This window comes from Eubalaena glacialis, chromosome 2, assembly GCF_028564815.1.
Source record: "Eubalaena glacialis isolate mEubGla1 chromosome 2, mEubGla1.1.hap2.+ XY, whole genome shotgun sequence".
In the NCBI taxonomy this organism is placed as follows: Eukaryota; Metazoa; Chordata; class Mammalia; order Artiodactyla; family Balaenidae; genus Eubalaena; species Eubalaena glacialis.
In genome coordinates, this window is record NC_083717.1 from 67,777,388 (window position 1) to 67,795,737 (window position 18,350).

Here is an 18,350-nt window from a genome sequence, read left to right on the forward strand (position 1 = left end):
CTACCTGGAGTCACCCAAGGGGCTGTCCTTGGGCGGGATGCTGTGGGACCCTCCTTCCCCTCCCAGTCTGTGGGCAGCAGAGCCCCGGAAACGATGCCGGGTCAAGGTCAGTGCTCCCGGCCACACTGGCGAGGTCTCCACTCTGAGTACTCTGCACGCTCCAGCCACCCCTCCAGGCCCTGGGGAGAAGGGCTGTGAGGTCACTTCTGGCAGAGGCATTCCCCTCCACATCCTCCTTTCCTTGAGTCAAAGCAACCCGTGATTCAACCTCCAGGGAAAAGGAGTAAAGAGGAGCATTGAAAACAGCCTGAAGGGCCTGAGGAAAAGAGGTCTGCTTGAGTAACTGATGGGGATGTATGATGGAAGCAGGGACATTGTTGGTTTTAGAGACAAATTAAATCTCTGCTCTCTGCAGTTTACTAGTTTTGTGTGACCTTGGGTAGGTTACAGACCTCTCTGAGTCTCAGTTTTCTCATCTGTACATTGAGAATCATCGTCCCTAACTCTTGGGTAGTTGTGAGGTTGAAAGTGGCCAGTGCTGGTCCATCAACTGTGTTTTTACTGGCCTGCAGCAAGGTAAAAACAGCCACGAGGAGTAAGTGTTCAGAAATGTTTGTAGAGTTTGAAATTGCCTGACATCCAAGCATGTGATCAGGGGACTTGCCTCACTGAACAGGGTGTGGACCAAAATATTGACCTTCATTGGACTGGAAATACATTCTAAAAACTAAAAACAAAAATCTGGTCCTTCACCACCGATAGTTTGGTAAGCACTGTTGTAAAGAGTATGGCCTCCCAGTACATGAACTGGGGAATGCTCCAGCGGCACTGGGTTGGTGTACTTCCCCTGGCCCCAGCTGCCCAGGTTGGTCTGTGGCAGCCTCCCCCTTCCTTTCCTGAGGTGTCCTCCATGCCTGGCACTGGTCTTCAGACTGGATCATCACCTTGACTCTTGCCTCCAGCTCAGCCCTCACACCCAACCAGTTGTCAAGTCCTGTCTCGCCTCCTACCTATGTGTCCCTCATTTATGTCCCCTTCCCTTCAGCCACACTGCCACTAGCAGAGCACAGGTCTTCACTGCCACGAGGATACTGTGGTCCTCCCCACTCAACTCCATACTCCATGATGCCTGCAGAGGGAATTTTTAATTTATTTAAATAAATATTTGAAATTTGAGAATAGTTTTAGATTTACAGGAAAGTTGCAAAGGTAGTAGAAGGAGTTCCATATACCTTTCACCCCTATACAGAGGCTGGAACCTAAAAGGCAAACAAGAATTGAATTTTATTTAAAAGCTCAATCATTCTGCCAAGGGGTTTAGCATTTATAAAGAGGACCCACAGGTACACACACACAAAACATATAAAAAACGATGCTGAACTCAATGGACTAAATCACAAATGGTGGAAATTCAGGCACCAGCAGGAGAGGTATTTGGGAAGAGATATTTCCTGTCTGTGCTTCTAGGTTCACACCTGTCTGACTATGAACCCTGGCCACAGAGTCCTTGAATCCAGCTCCCCTGGCCCTGGAGAATTCGTCACCCACTCCACAACACGCTGCTGGATTTGATTCCAATACTGACATTGTCTCTGGGGCAAAATCACCCAGCCAATCCAGAAGTCAGCTTTAGGGACTGACACACAGGCCCCATTTGGGCAGATCCAGCAAGCAGGGTTTCCAACCACACAGGCATGCTGCTATCACATTAGTCATCAGATGTGGGCCGTGAAGAGGCCCTTAGACAACACCTCAGTGGACAGATGGGGAAACTGAGGCCCAGAGAATGGAAGGGGCTTGCCCACTGTCAGTCATCATTCATTTGTTCACTTGTTAATTCACTCATTCAATAAACATTTGGGGAACATCTTCTACAAACCAGATCCCATGCTGTTGGAGAGAAAATGAATGTGATTGCACAGTTTAAAAAAAAAACAAAACAAAACAGTCCAGGCTCAGTGGTGCAGGGACATCCCCAGAATTCCTTCCAGGCCACTGCATCCCCCATGCTGGAGGCAGAGTACTTGGTTCACTGTGAAGACTCGTGCATAGCTCTGGCCAATCTGGATGGAGACTGAATCCCCACAGGCACCATTCCTTCCAGTTAAAGCTTTTTTTCCTCATCAGTCATCACTGGTCTAGTTCTTCTCTCTTTGCTACTTCCAATCCATTCTCTCCCCTTGCCTGTACCCTGTGTCGATTTTATTTGCCCCTGGAACCCTGGCACCTAGAACAGTGCCCAGCACATGGGAGGGGCTCAGTGAATATTTACCAAACAAATGGAAATGCTACAGAAACTTGAAAGCACCGGGACTAGCATCATTGTGGTTGGGAGGGTTGCATGTGGTAGCGTTCAGTCACTGAAGCTACTGGGGAGGTCTTGGGTTCAAACCTCAGCCCCGCCTCTGGCTAGACAACTAGCTGGGTGGCTTAGAACAAGTCACTTCCCCTCTGTGAACCTGTTTCTTCCTCTGCCTCCCAAGATCCAATAAGACAGCACTTCGTAAAACACCTGGTTCTTTGTGTGCCTGACACATAAAGGATCATCTAGTAAAACAACTTGATTATGTTTGTCTTTTGTTTTTTAGTTTGTTCTTACAAAGATGGGCAGCTGGATGTTAGGGAAGGAGAACAGGGACAGGGAATAGACTCCAACCAGGGACTCTCTGAAAATTCACTGTTGTCATCAGCCACTGAGATCTGGGGATCATTTGTTACCACAACGTTACCTAGTCTATCCTGACTAATACAGGACCTCTTTGGGAATCTGATGAAAGCTTGGACCGCAAGAAAACTGCATGTTCATGCAAAATTTAGAACCTTTCAACTTCAATGTCATAAGATTTCATCTGTTTCTAAGATCCTTGATGCCACATGGCTTCCTCCTCTCAGCCTTGGAATCTGGGGCACCTGGGTGTGAGTGATGCTGGGTCAGGGGTCATGAAGGCTCGAGAGGTTAAGATATGGCAGAGGGGGACTGACCCTGTCACCACGGAGCAAGCCTTGAGTTGTACAAATGAGTCAGGAGCTGGGGAGAGAGCTTGAGTCCAAACTTGGTCTTTTTGGATGCTTTCTTGAGTCTGAGCTTGTTTTACAGATGCTTTCATGAGCCTAAGCTTGTTTTTTGAATGCCTTCTGCTGCCAGCTACATTATAGCCCCTCCTAGTGTGACGACATGTTGCTATCAAAGGGCTGCAGAAGAAGGGGTGCTTGTTGCTATTGTGAGCAAACACTGCATAAACAATCAGTTCACATGCATGTGCTTCCCAGAGCATGTGACCAATGGCCTGGAGGTGGCTCAGGCTATGAGGTGGAGGGAGGGGCATTTTGAGGTCAACAGAAACCTCACTTGAGGGGCACCTCCATAGGTGAGAACAGAGGAGAGAGTCATTGCCAAGGCCACATGTGCAGGATCGAGGATCACAAGTGCTGGATGGAGCTGAGAACAGAAGGGGCTTCACACTCCAAGTGTGACTCTCAGCTTGAGTCACACGTGGAGCCTCTCCTGGGTCATACATTCCCCTCTGGCTGAAAGGGCAAGCTGCTCCAAGGCCAATTGGTGAGTTCAGACAGCTGCCCAGGGATGTCTCTGGCCACTCAAGGGTGTGCACTTCAAAGTAGACAGTCAGGGGTGAAGGAAGGACCTCAGCCTGGGGTCAGGACTCTTGTTTCAAATCCTGGCCTCACCGTCAGCCACCTAGGTGACCCAAGGCTAGGTCACCACTCTCTGGGCACCTTGTTTACTGGGCAGTGAAGGCACTGTCCCAGCTTTGAAGGGCCTCACACAGAGGTCTCCGCCAGCTCAGGGTCAGGGCTGGCTTCTGGGGCACTGGCAAGTGACTGACTGGTGGAGCTCGACCACCCCCTTCTGTCAGATGTTCACAGCTCAGTCCCTGGGCAGGGGCCACAGGAAGCCTCCCTGCTCCCCAGTATCCCCCACTGGTCATTAGTATTCAGTGTAGGAAGAGAAGACCACTCACCTGCAATTGCAGCAGCAACAAAATACCTACAGTTCCACCATTAGAGCTTCACACCTTTGGATGAAGCAGTGTTTCCTATTAAAATGCAGATGCCCCCAGGCATTCACAAGGTAACTTGTGAAGGTGTTATCAGTTATGTACACTCTCTATGAATTGATAAATAGACCCTTCCCAAGAGCCAGCTGGCAGGGAACAGATTTGGATAAAAGGGAGGAAGGAAACTTAAGTACCTAGAGGATGGGAACAAATTTGTGTGGGAGCATGATAATAAGATGGGTAATAGCAAATACTTATACATCATGCATTATGTGCCAGGCACTGTTCTAAGCAATAGATATGGATATGGATGTGGATTTACTCATTTAATTGTGACAGTAGCCCTAAGGTGTAGGTGTTATCATCACAATTTTAGAAATTAGGGAACAGAGGCACAGAAAGGTCATGTGTGCTGGCCTTTGTCCCTCCAGATCCACCCTTCACCTTTCTCCCGGCTGGTCTGTGCCCTGAGGGGCTGATTTACAGTCAGCTTTACCTGCTCCCTTGTCCTCTGGCAGGAAGACAGGGAGATCAGAGTATTTGCCCAGCTCCCTCCCCACCAGCCCTTTCAGTCCTAGAGGCAGAACAACCCCCTTTGTAGGAGTTGCCCCATCCTTTATGAGTTCCCTTTCCCCTGTGCACACCTCTGTAAATAACCCCTTCTGCAAACTCTGTGAGGGGCTGCCTGTTTCCTGTGGGACCCTGCTCAAGATCACTCATCTCGTAAGAGGCAGCACCAGGTTCAAACCCTGGCAACCCAGCTGCAGGCTACCAGGAGCCTCTCATCAAAAAGGCCAATGGCCCATGGCCCTGCTGCACACCAGGGTCTATAGAATGGAATCTCGCAGGGCTTGGGCCCTATGGTCAGTGTTTCACCAGGTGAGGTTTGCAGCCTTGAGACTGACCAAGGGTCCAGAACGTTCCTGCCGTTCATCTTGAGTGAAATGACAGCCACAGTCTCCCTGAACTACTTAAATTCTCTCCCACCACCACTTAAATTCTCTCCTACCACCAATCGTCCAAGCATGCATACTCTAATCCTTGGAAGTTACGGAGCCCTTGCTCTATGGAGAAAGGGAGTGTGCAGATGTAGCAAGGTGGTGCAGACCCAGAAGCGAGGGAAAGTTACTACTAAGCTTGCCTTGAAGTCATGGATAGGTCAGGGAGTTCTGTAGAACTCCATCCCCATCTCGCCCATCCCCCTGCATCTAGGTACCTTTTCCTGAACCAGCCTGAGCAGCTGGGCATCCATCTGATTCTCCAAGCTTGAAACCACCTCAAGAAGCCTCCCTTGTGTGCCCAGCCAAGCCCATAGACAGCTTCTCTCCCTCCTCCAAACTCATAGATGGATAGATTTTTGCCAGAAGTTCCACCCAGTCTTCTGAATGGGAGCCACTGCCGAGGTTCAGCATTCTCTCTATAGTCTGTTGACAGAGGAATACACCCCTGAAACGTAACTAAATAATCTAAGCACCAGGGTCATGGCCATAGCCACCTCTGTTGCTCCTCCACACCAAAGCACAACAGACCATGTAGAAACCAGCCCGTGGGGCCTTGAAGTCTTTCAGTCCAGCTCCTCACTTTGCGAAGGGAGAAACTGAGACCCAGAGAGGGACATGACACACCAGTTGTCCTGGCTCCCAGTGCACTGGTCTTCCCCTGGCACCCAGCTGCCAGCAGGGCCATTGGCTCCGGGCAGGTGACGACTTCCACTGGACAGAGGCTAATGTGAGGTTGGCAGGAGGAGTCAGAACCCTGCAGCCTCACCACCATGACATTCCAAGGCTCCTCCAGCAGATGCTTGCCTTGGAGCCTAAAAGCTGGTAATTGGGAGAAATTGGTGTGACTCATGTACCAAACACTGTTTTTGTTTTTCCTCTTTCTTAACAATCTCAACTACTGGCTATTTTTATTTCGGGGCCAGATTCAATTTCATCATTTTCTTTCTCCTTTCCTGGGATTCTTTGTCTCATTGCCATGGGAACCCTGGACCCCCTCCCTAGCTGTCATGAAGGTGCCTGCGTGTCGGTCAGGGAGCTGATGGAGGGGCTCACGGCCACCGCAGCAGCTGCAGCCAAGGCAGGACTGAGCTCGCACACCCCAGCCTCACTCTGAGGCCAGCCCAGGATGCTTGCCTTGCCTGCCCCATGGCATTCCTGCCCTCAGCTCACCCCTCGGTTCCCCAACACTTGAGTCTTCCAGGGTCCCAGGCCTGCAGCTCCTCACTCAGGCCTTGCCTTTCCCAAAAAGCTTCCTCCACAGGCCCTGTCCTGTGACCCTCCCCCAGCCTCCCTGCCTCCAATCTTCCACCTGTGTCCATCCTCCACAGAGCTACCAGAGTCATCTTTTATGTTTTAATTTCTATTTAATCAAAGTACCGCATACACGTTTTTTAAAATTGTGCTAAAAATCGATGAAAAACTGTAGTCCTCTGCCCCCTACCCTCTCTCTAGCGGCACCAGCTTTCAATTCTTTCAGCTCTTTCTCTGGTTATGACTTTAGATTTTTAAAAAGAAATATATGTGTGTGTGTGTTTACACCGCTATTTCTTGAATAGTTTGTTTTTAGCAAAATCTCTTGGCTTCCTGTCATGGTAGTTTGGGATTTAACACTTTTACCCATGTCTCTCTCACTTGCTTTACTCCCATATTTTCAAAAGCACAAATTCTAGTGGAAGTAGTAAGCAGTGTTCCCATTATTAGACCTTTGTAGAAATTGTTCATGACGGGTCAAGTAGTGACAGTGTTTACTGCCTTTGGCCTATAACTCTGTTTCCCCCTGGAGTTCATCCCTCAGACCTGGGCCTCTGGGGTTCCTGTCCTGGGCCCCATGCTGGCCCTCCTCTGGCTACATCTCTGTGGAAGGACCGAGGCATTCACAGGGCCAAAGGGATGTCCCTTCCTGGGGCCCACACCCCTCCCCTCTAGACCATGCTTTGGGTTCCTGGGACCCCAAATTTCCTAGTCAAATGGCCCCAAGCCCACTTCCAGGGAATCTTCTCCAGAACCGTCTCTCCCAAGAAGGGTCCACACTGGTGGGTGTGTGCACACCCCTCGGCCCTGGGGGTGGCCAAGAGGCAGATGCTTTCTGGTGGGGTGTGGATGGAACGCAGATATGAAGGCTGCGTGTCCACACACACGTGCACAGGGCCCCACGTGTGGCAGGCTGTGGGGGAGAGCCTCAGCCAGGGGGCAGGACTAGACTTAGTAATGGCTTTCTTCTTGTCTCCCACCCACCTCCATTTCCTTGGTTTTCTATATTCCCATTATTCCCCTTAGTGTTCCAAAAATACCTGTCACATGTTCATCAGGAATTTTACCAAATGCTCCAATTCCCTCAAACCACCTAATCCATCTATTCTGTTTTCCCCCTTCTTATGTGAAGAAACTAAAGAAGAAACACTCAACACCCACTGAGTGCAAGGCAATGTGCTAGGTGCTGGGGGACCATGCAATGAGCAAGGCATAGCTCCTGTCCTCCAGGGCTTGCAATCTGGTGAGAAGGAAACTGGGCTTCGAGGCAGCTTTCTGAACTCAACATGGATCCAGGCACCCATGATGGCTGGGGGGGGGGACCCAGATACACAGAGAAAGACAGGCAGGTGGGATGCAGGGTGTGATGTTTCCATCTTATGGATCCATAAACTTTTTTTAAAAAATAAATTTATTTATTTATTTATTTTTGGCTGCGTTGGGTCTTCGTTGCTGCGTGGGGGCTTTCTCTAGTTGTGGCAAAGGGGGGGGGGCTATTCTTTGTTGTGGTGCGCGGGCTTCTCATTGCAGTGGTTTCTCTTGTTGCAGAGCACGGGCTCTAGGCATGCGGGCTTCAGTAGTTGTGGCATGCAGGCTCAGTAGTTGCGGTGCATGGGCTTAGTTGCTCCGTGGCATGTGGGATCTTCCTGGACCAGGGCTCGAACCCGTGTCCCCTGCATTGGCAGGCATATTCTTAACCACTGAGCCACCAGGGAAGTCCTGGATCCATAAACGTCTTAATTTGAAATTTGTTCAAACAAATTGAATGGGAGAAACATAAAATCAATAAGAGAAATAGAAGCAAGTTGTTTATAGAACCCTGGGGGTGGCTCAGAGCATAGTTTGAAAACCACTTCTCCAAGATATTATAGCAAAGGTGTGTTTCTTTTTTTTTTTTTAGTAAATATTTTATTTGAACTAAATTAAAGTTTAACTTTGTAGCCACTTGTATTCATTATCACTGAAATCTAGCAAACTCCCATTGAAACGTAAGTTGCCCGTAGAGAAGTTGGAACTGGCAAGACAGTCTAAAGTTTTGAAAAAAATATTATGCATCCCGTGGATCCCCCAAAACACGGCTCATCCACAACCCTCCTCCTTGTTGCCTCTTTCCATGCTGGGACTGTGAATTAGTCTAACCCCATATTTTCTTTCCTCTTTTCACTTGATCTCTCACCTATATATGTCCATGAAGAACTTAACTGCAATGGAACATTCAGGGTGGTTTTGTAGGAATTCTTTGGTTTGTCCATCAGCCTCCAAATGTCCCCAAAGAGTCATGCCCTCTGGTCCAAGCAAAGCCCACAGAAGTCGATTTAATGGAAATGGTTGCCCCTCTGTCATTTTGTGAAATTCCAATCAAAGCCAGAGCCAGGTTTGAGCTGACTCCAGGTAGTAAGTTAGAGAAGGTGGGACTTGCTTGGTGATAGCAGCAAACTTAGCCTGGTTTAGTAGGTAATAAAACTAGCCATTCACATAAATTATGAAAATTGAGTTTGGAAATGAGGGAGTGGCGAGGGAAGGGGACTCTTGGAGATAGTCAGTGTTTGCTTGGTTTGAACTTGAGTGCCACACTGTTGATGCAAAACCTCTGACCAGTAGGCCCAGGTCCATCAGGAAACACATGGCCAAGGTGAGCTTCGCACTGCTTGCAGATGACCTCTGTGCGAGCTGGTCCCAACGAGGTGTCCACACGTCGCAGGATCCCTGTGTTACTCTCATCAGAGCCAGACGTCCCGTGGGCCTCAGAAAACGAAGGCCATCCAGTGCCCGAGCAGTACTTTTTCTCAGAGCTGAAGAGTGGGCTGTCACAGCAAACACAGTGATACATTCCTGATTCCTTGTTATTCAGGTAGATCCCACTGGAAGGCGGTTCCGTCCCTTTTTCTCTTGTGACATGGAACTGCTCTGGAGTCAGCTTCTTCTGCCACTCACTCTTGGAGAGAACCGGCTTCCGCTTTGTAAGGGACCCTGCGTCCCCAGGTCCGGTACTCAGGCTGAGGCCGCCCCGGTCCACTCAGCCCCGCACCGCCCACCTGGGCACTTCTCGGAAGGGAAGGCTCCTGAGTGCGCAGAGGAAGCGCGCCATGACGCTGTACCCAACCGGGCGGGCCCACTAGCAAAGGTGTTTTATAGCCATGTTGCCTGTTTGCAACTATAAGTACCAAATAGGGACATCACTTGTTGCTACTTGCTCCACATGAGTTGAAATTAAGCCAAGGGCTTCCTTTAGCCAGGGAGACGGGAGTTTCCTACCTCTACCTTAACTCAAAGCAGTAAGTGGCTAATAATAGATGTGAGGGGCGGCACCATGCTGTGGTGGGTTGTTCAGTTCAGGGTGAGTGGATCCTGTGCTCCTCGAACCATGTCATGGAGACACCCACATACTCCAGAAAGCACCAGGCGCCCCTGTCTGTCTGGTACCCACCTCTCCATCCATTCCTCTGTCGGCTCACTCATCACATGCTTGGGGAGCACCAAAGTGTGCAGGTTCTTTGTCAGGTGTTTGGAGCTACAGTGGTGAACCAAATACCTGTCACCCCCCTGAATCTTGGGGGTCAGTAAAGGAGACAAGGCACGTGCCACAGAATGGGTACTGGTCAAGTGTTATGGGAACTCAGAGGTGGGAGAAATCCCCTCCAGCTGAAAGGTTCAGGAAGGGCTCCCTGTAGGAGATGACACTAAAGCTAATCATTGAAGGCTGGTGGAACCTGGGGAATCAGAAGGAGCCCATTTGGGGCCAAGGCTCTGGTTGGAAAGGCATGAGGAACAGTTCCTTTCAGCTAGAGCATGGTGGTGTGGAGGTGGGTAGAGCAGTGGTGAAATACACACACACCCAAAGCTGCCCTGGACCCAGACCCATCTGGACCACACCAGCTCATACATGCATCTGTGTCACCTAGAACCCTTTTCCAGAATTTTCCATGTGTGCATCTTGTCCTATTAACTCTAGCTTGAGCACCCCAAGGGACAGCACTATTTCATCTTTCGTAGGACAGGTAGCTGCATAAAGGGGATGTGCAATAAAGACTTGCTTGGGACTTCCCTCGTGGCGCAGTGCTTAAGAATCCGCCTGCCAATTCAGGGGACATGGGTTCGAGCCCTGGTCTGGGAAGATCCCACATGACACAGAGCAACTAAGCCCATGCACCACAACTACTGAGCCTGTACTCTAGAGCCCGTGAACCACAACTACTGAGCTCATGTGCCACAGATACTGAAGCCCGCGAGCCTAGAGTCCGTGCTCCACAACAAGAGAAGCCACCGCAATGAGAAGTCCACACACTGCAATGAAGAGTAGCCCCCGCTTGCTGCAACTAGAGAAAGCCTGCACGCAGCAATGAAGACCCAACACAACCAAAAAAAAAAGCTTTAAAAAATAAATAAAGACTTGCTTATTGATAAGCTCCTCCTGGCCCTGTTCCAGGCTCTGGGATACAGAAATAAAGAGATGGTGTCCTTCCCTCATGGCACTGACACTTGAGAGAAAAGCAGCAGGCACAGGCTCTTGCATGGCTGGCTATAAATTCATTCCCCCACTTACCCTGAAGATTGGGCAAAACAAACAAGGGCTGAACCTGGGTTTTAATCTCAGCTCCCTGCTTAGCTGTGAGACTTAGGGAAAGCTATTCACCTCTCTGAGCTTGTATCTGAGCTTGCACCCTTATTTATAAAAGTGGTGCTTGTAACCCTTCCCCACAGTGCCATTGTGGGGCTAAGATGAAACAGTCTGGAAAAGCGTCCCCCACAGTGCCTGGTACCAGTAGTGGCCGTTTCACAAGTATTGGTCCCTTTCCCTTCCCCAGTTTGAGGTCTCAGTTTTCTCATCCTTATAAATGGCCAGTTCAGGCCAGGTGATCTGCTTGTAAAAGTCCTTCTCACAGCTGTAACAGTTTCTGATTTAAAAAAATCCAAAAAGATAGGGGCAGTTGGAGGGCTTGTGTATTGTTCTCTGTGGTAAATCAGCCCCTGTGTGAAGTCACTTCACCTCCCCGGCGTTTGTCAGGTTTTCCCTTTGTGTGCCGAGAGTGTTGGGACCTGCCAACCCCCCCCCCACCCCGAGCCACACTGGCTGCTTCTCCGTGTGTAAATGGCTTTACCATCGTGTGCAGCTTAACCATCCCTCTGCAGTCCCACAGGGAGGAAAACAGCCCTTCTTATGCAACCCTGTCTGGAGAGACAGACAGCAAATGAGCACGGCTAAAAATATTTCATTTTCGTGTGTGTGATGTGGGGCAGAGAAGGAGGGGCTGTGGGAAGGTGGGTCACATTGCCAAATGCTCTGGATTTTTATCTGCGCTCAGCTGGGAATACAAGAAATAACAGGAGAGTGGCAGCTCTGGCCACGTGGAATCTATCCCATGGTGCTTTCAGTCCAGGATTCCGATTCCTCCTCCTCCTTCCTAGCTCATGCACCCAGCCTCCAGGTGCTACCCCAGGCCTCAGTCATGGACACCGTCAGTGCCCTGCCCAGATTCTCAAAGCTCCCATCCTCTAGCTTCTTGGAACTTTGCTGCTAATGGCTAGCACCTGTGACCTTTGGCACGTTGCTCTTGGACACTGGAACACAAGTGTCCAGGGAAAGCTGCACGTGGTAGGAGTTGATCCCTATCCATCCAATAGCCATATAGCCAATGACTGACCGGAGAGGGAGTACTGAGGTGTCATTCACACTTCAGAGCTCCCATGGGATCGGGCTGAGCGTGGAACTTCACCTGCAACTCCACCCTGCCTGGCTTCTTCCCCTGACGCAACCTGCTCCACCCCTCCCTTACCAGTTTTCCCTGGGAGCACACCTTTAACCAGTCCTTCGCTCCTGACACCTCAGCTCTGAGTCCGCTTCAGGGACAACCCCACTTATGAAGCCTTCCTCCGGGAGCCCATCCTGACTCCAGACCAGCTGCCTTTTCTGCACCTTCCTAATGAGCTCTTCTCTGATTGTTGGCAGCAAGCATTTAAGTGCTGTGTTCCTTTGACTCCAGGATGACCTGGGTGTTTGTAAGAAGGAGGAGATCTGCATTTTGATCAGCCTGCCCTGTTCCTCACGTTATTCTTATGCACACTATATTTTAAGAACCTCTGTATAGAGGATTCTTGGAGTATTCCTTATCTCTTTTGCGAGACCACAAACTCCTTGTAAGATAACTATTTTCTTAATGTTTTGTGCAAAATGCTTTGATATGCATCAAGCCATTTGATCCTCCCAACCACACCATGTGGTAAAAAAATTTTAAAAGTGGGTATTATCCTCACTGTGAACAAGCAAGACTCAAGAATATTATGTGGGAGGGGTAGAAAAGATTCAAGGGTAGAATGGGTGGTCTAGATGACCTTTAAGAGCCCTCCAACTATGACCTTTTAGTCTATTCTGTTTTAAATTTCTCTGTGACTCTATTCAAGTTAATCAGCTGGTTAGGAGTGGAGGAAAGGAACAAAGATGTGTGTGTATGATCTATTAAGTATGACAATCCAATGAGATTATTATTATTATTACATCTATTTGTATAATAGATAAATAAATATACTTATATATAAGTATATAATAAAACAGGCTCAGAGCAGTTAAATGAAATAATAATCGTTGTACTTTTCTAAGGGCCAGTGACAGAAATCTCGCTCAAATTAGCATAAATAGAAAAGAATATTTATTGCAGTAGCTGGCTTCAGGCCTGGCTGGATCTAGGAACTCTAACAATATCAAGTTATTGCTTCTTCCGTGTGTCTGGGAAAGAAGATTCCAAGCAGTTCCCATGTCATTCTTAGAGTCCCAGTCCCAGAGGAAAAGAGAGTGCCCTTTCTGATAGCTCTTGGGGAAAAAAAGAAGGCTTAAGGAAGACTCTAATTGGCCCCACCTTGATCATGGCCTGTTACCAGAACAAATCATTTTGGCTAGGTTGATGAGTCCTTGAATGCCCAGACCTCAGCCTTGTGCCCATACCTGGCCAGGAAGGATAGGTCAGCCCCATCTGAATCACAGGGGAATGAGAGAATCAGGACAAACCAAGGGACTGAGCCACAAATGACTTGCCAAAGGTCAAGGGCTTAGTAAGTGGTAAGGTTAAGACTTGAACCCAGGTCTTTTGTCTTGATGTAGAGAGTTGGTTCCTTTATTCCACAGCTGTGATCCACAGTACCTAGCCGGTACCAGAGGCACCATCACGGTCAACATTAGCAGCCATGGCAGCTGTTAAGTTTTTAAATTTAACATAAAGGGCACGTTTAACTTTTCAAATTACTTTGACCAACACTCTCTTTTTCCTCATCCTCAGAAAACTGAGACATGTAGATTAATTGTAAATTCACATGCAGTTGTGGGAACCAATGTAGAGAGACCCATGTATCTTTCACCCAGTTTCCCCCATGGTAACATCTGGTGAAATTATAGCACAGTGTCACAGTAAGGATGTTGACACTGATCCAGTTGAGAAGACACAGATCATTTCCAACCACAGGATCCCACATGATGCCCTTTTATAGCCTCATACACTTCTTTCCTGTCCCCATCTCCTCCTTAATCCCTGGCAACCACTGGAGAGCCACATGTTCTCTATTTCTATAATTTTGTCATTTAAAGAATGTTGTGCAAATGGAATTACACAGTGTGTAACCTTTTGGGATTGGCTTTTTTCACACAGCATAATTTTCTGGAGATTTGGCACAGTTGTTGCATATATCAATAGCTTATCCCTTTTTATTGCTGAACAGCATTCCGTGATGTGGATATACCACCAGCTTGTTTAACCATTCACCTGTTAAGGGACATCTGAGTTGGTTCCAGTTTTGGACTGTTACAAATAAAACCGTTATTAACATTCATGTACATGTTGTTGGGTTTTTTTTTAAGATTTATTTTTTTTAATAAATTTATTTATTTGGTTTATTTTAATTTTTGGCTGTGTTTGGTCTTTGTTGCTGTGCGCGGGCTTTCTCTAGTTCCAGCGAGCGGGGGCTACTCTTCATTGCGGTGCGCGGGCCTCTCATTGTCGTAGCTTCTCTTGTTGCGGAGCACGGGCTCTAGGCACGTGGGCTTCAGTAATTGTGGCTCATGGGCTCTAGAGCACAGGCTCAGTAGTTGTGGCACACGGGCTTAGTTGCTCCGCGGCATGTGGGATCTTCCCGGACCAGAGATCGAACCCGTGTCCCCTGCATTGGCAGGAGGATTCTTCACCACTCCGCCACCAGGGAAGCCCCATGTACATGTTTTTATGTGAACACAAGTCTTGGTTTCTTTGGAATAAGTGCCTAGGGGTACAATTGCTGGGTCATATGGTAGTTACATGTTTAGTTTTTTAAGAAACTGCCAAATTGTTTTCCAGAGTAGCTGTACCATCTTACATTCTCACCAGCAATGTGTGAGTGATCCAGTCTCTCCGCACTGTCACTATTTTGATTTTAGCCATCCTGAGAGTAGTGCTATCTCACTGTAGTATTAATTTGCATGATCTTAGTGGCTAATGATGATGAACATCTTTTTCTGTGCTTATTTGCCATCTGAATATCCTCTCTGGTGAAATGTCTGTGCCTATCTTTGCCCTTTTCCTAATTGGATTGTTTGAGTTTTTTACTGTTGAGTTTTGAGAATGCTTTAGATATTCTAAATACTAGTTCTTGTCAGTTACATGGTTTGCAAATATTTTTCCTCAGCCCGTGCTTGTTTTTCACCCACAGGGTGAAATAAAATATTTTTTAGAATAAAAGTTTTAATTTTGATGAGGTCCAACTTATAATTTTTTCCTTTTATGGATCATGATTTTGGTGTCAAGTCTAAGGACTCTTTGTTTAGCCCTAGATCACAAAGATTTTCCCCCTATGTTTTTTTTTCCCAAATGTTTTATAGTTTTATGCTTTATATTAAAGTCTGCAATTCATTTTGGGTTAATTTTTGTACAAGGTGTGAGGTTTGGATCAAGGTTTATTTTTCTGCTTATGGATGTTCAATCACTCCAGCACCATTTGTGGAAAAGGCTATCCTTTCTCTGTTGAATTGCTTTTGCAGCTTTGTCAAAAATCAGATGGGTATATTTGTGTGGGTTGATTTCAGAGCTCTCTGTTCTGTTCTGTTGATCTGTGTGTCTGTCCTGCCACCAATACCACACAATCTTGATTGCTATAGCTATTCAGTAAGTCTCGAAATTGAGTAGACTGATTTCTCCCAATTCATTTTTCTTTCTCAAAATTATTCTTGCTATTCTAGTTCTTTTGTCTTTCCATATAAATTTTAGAATAAGCTTATCTATATCGACACAGTATCTTGTAGAAACTGCATTAAACCTATATATTAATTTGGGGAGTATGGACATCTTTACTATTTTGAGTCTTCAGTCCATGAACACAAACATAAATACACAAACAGCACAATACCACTTTTTTTTTGGTCTCTTTCCATTTTTCTTTATTAGCATCTCAGCAGCTATAACACATATGGATCAAGTAAGTAATAGGGTGTTCACTCAACAACAATAACAGCAATGCACATATGTCTACATATATTTCACATGCATTTAGAATTGGGTATACCTAGTCTCTGCTTCTAAGATAAACAGAGAAGACACTCATGTTAACTAAAACATCCAGTACTATGTGATATGTGATTTAGTAGGTAAACACAGAAGAAACACAGTGGAAAAGATGCCTACATGTTCTCTCAGATCCAATTTGAGTTAGTGATTCTGACTCACAATACCACTTTTATAAAGATTTAAAACAATAACACACTAAAACTAAACACACGTATTTGGTGAACACATTTTTAAACTAAGGGAATGATGAATACAAGATTCGGGACAGTGGTTGACTCGGGAGGAGGAGGCAGGAAGATGGGATGGGAGAAATACATATGTTACCGGTGTTTCATTTCTTGGTATTGCATGGTAGGTTCAAGGGTGTTTATTAAAACACCTACATAAAAAAATAAGCAATGACTACAGCAGTGATGAACCATACTGACATATCCATGTTGTGCAGATTCTGAAGCTTATCTAATTTGGGGAAGGAGAGACAGTGCAAGAAAAAAATATACAAAATATAAAATCAGGTATAAAAGTATTTAGAACTAGAAATCACAAATTGTAAATTTTAAAAATGTGACAACACAAACATCACAAAATCCAAAAGAATACTATAATATTTTCATTAATAATTGCACTCTAACACACCTCAAGGATACTGATACTTTCTTTCCCCTATATTTTAACATTTCTGACTGCACCCTGTTTGACCATCTATTTATATAATATGAATTTTCTAAAGAGAGGAAGGATAATTCCATTTTCCCTCTGGCATGTGTTATCAAAATATGTTTTGTGTTGTTGGTAATTTGAAAAAATTGGCTTCACAGCTTGTTACTAGTAATATCACACATAAAACTTCCCGTGAAGTTTCCTGCTCAGCTGGTGCTTTATGCCCAGAGGTTATTCCCTGGGCATCTGGCCCAGCTCAGTCCAGTCATCACCATCACTCCCACCTGCCAGACAGGTACCCAAGGAGCACGGTGACAGTAAAGGCTGGATCTTAGTGGCGTCTCCTTCAGAGTCTTCTCCATGGGCTTTAAAATCAGGGTTCACATGTTTGGTGATGTCCCCCAGGGGTAGGTGTTGGGGAGCTCTGTGTACAATACATGGGGTCATGCTGACACCACCAGGGCACAGGTGATCAGACATCCTGCACCCCCAGCAGAGAATGCCCAGCCTTGGAAGGGCCCGGTCAAGAGAGGAGTCCTGAAGCCTCAGTTTCATTAGCTCCACTGCCCATCACATCTGGAACCAAGACTCCTCAGAGGTCACTAATAGTGAGATCCTCCATGCCAAACCAGTGGTGGTTGCTGTACCTCTTTGGAACTCCCTCTGGAGGGGAAAATATCTCAATCACACAACCCAGGGCATGAGAGAGCTGCAAGCCCAATGGCTTACCCACATTTACTGCCTGGCTGTATTTAGTCATTTACTCAACAAAGATACAACAAGCATCTGCTATGTGTCAGGCTCTTGTGCTAGGCACTGGGTACCACAATGGACCTGCCCTGCGGGAGCATCCTTAAAGAGAAAATGGCATCAGTTTAAGTCTGGGCACACCTCCCTCTCAGAGTTAAGTGTTCCTGACCTTAGGCCCCCTCAGGCCCCCGCTCTTACTCCGTCAAACCATCAAGTGTCCATCCCAGGCACACTGGGCACGTGCTTCATGTTTCTGTGTCCCCAGTGCCCAGCACACTTGCTCAGCATGCAGCGGGAGTCAACGTTGAATGGAGCGGGGCGGCCAGAAAAGCCCAGGGCAGGTGGACCTGGAGGCCGTGTTTTGAAGGAGCCCCAGGGAAGGCAGTAGAGCTGGGCTTTAGCACTGACCTTAGACGCATTCCCAGACTGGTGTGACTTTGGCTTCTGACGCTCCACAGGAAGCTGGCCACAACCAAAGTAGATTCCATTCCACTCCATCCCCAGGACGATGGGGAATCAAAGCGGGGAAGCAGAACTTTCCTGAGGAGGGGGGAGGGGTGAAGGAAGCGGCGGCGTCTGGTCTTTGGGAGCAGATAGCGCTGGACTGAGGCTTCTCCCCTCACTACTCAGCAGCCCCAGGGCATCCTTGTACCCTGCACACTTATGACCTTCTTCTCTGTGAACAGTAATGGGTGCCAGCCCAGCCGTGTCTCCTGGGAGGGTGGAAGGAAGGCTACACATCCAGAAAGGCCACAGTGGCCTTGTTATGGACTCCCAGCCCTCTGGTCCCCACCAAGCCTCTCTGCTCCCCACCAAGCCTCTCTGCTCCACAGGCCTGATCTTACACAAGAACAAAAGCTCCAGAAAGGTTGGGGCTTGTCCTTCTCCCCACTGGGCATCTAGGACAGTACCTGGAACATAATGGGGCAAGATAAATATTTATCAAAGGATGGAGGGAAAGGTTATTACAGTACTGCAGAATATAATGAACGTAAAACTGTAATGTCAAAATAACGCATCACTAGGCTAGTTGCTTTGGTTAAAATGACTTCCCAACTATAAAAAATCTGACCTCAAAAATGTGTTTGCCACTTTTCAGGAGTACGAATGCCAATTTGGTGCTATTTGAAGAGCTCTCTCCTTTGTTGATGCTT

At 47.3% G+C, this 18,350-nt stretch overlaps 1 protein-coding gene across 1 annotated transcript; it reads right to left on the bottom strand.

Moving 5' to 3' along the window:
• Window positions 1-8,725: 8,725 nt before the first annotated feature.
• LOC133085089 (methionine-R-sulfoxide reductase B2, mitochondrial-like) lies at window positions 8,726-9,356 on the bottom strand. Its single transcript, XM_061181965.1, is given in 1 exon segment — window positions 8,726-9,356. A coding segment is annotated over 1 exon segment (549 nt). The 3' UTR covers window positions 8,726-8,807.
• Window positions 9,357-18,350: the final 8,994 nt, after the last annotated feature.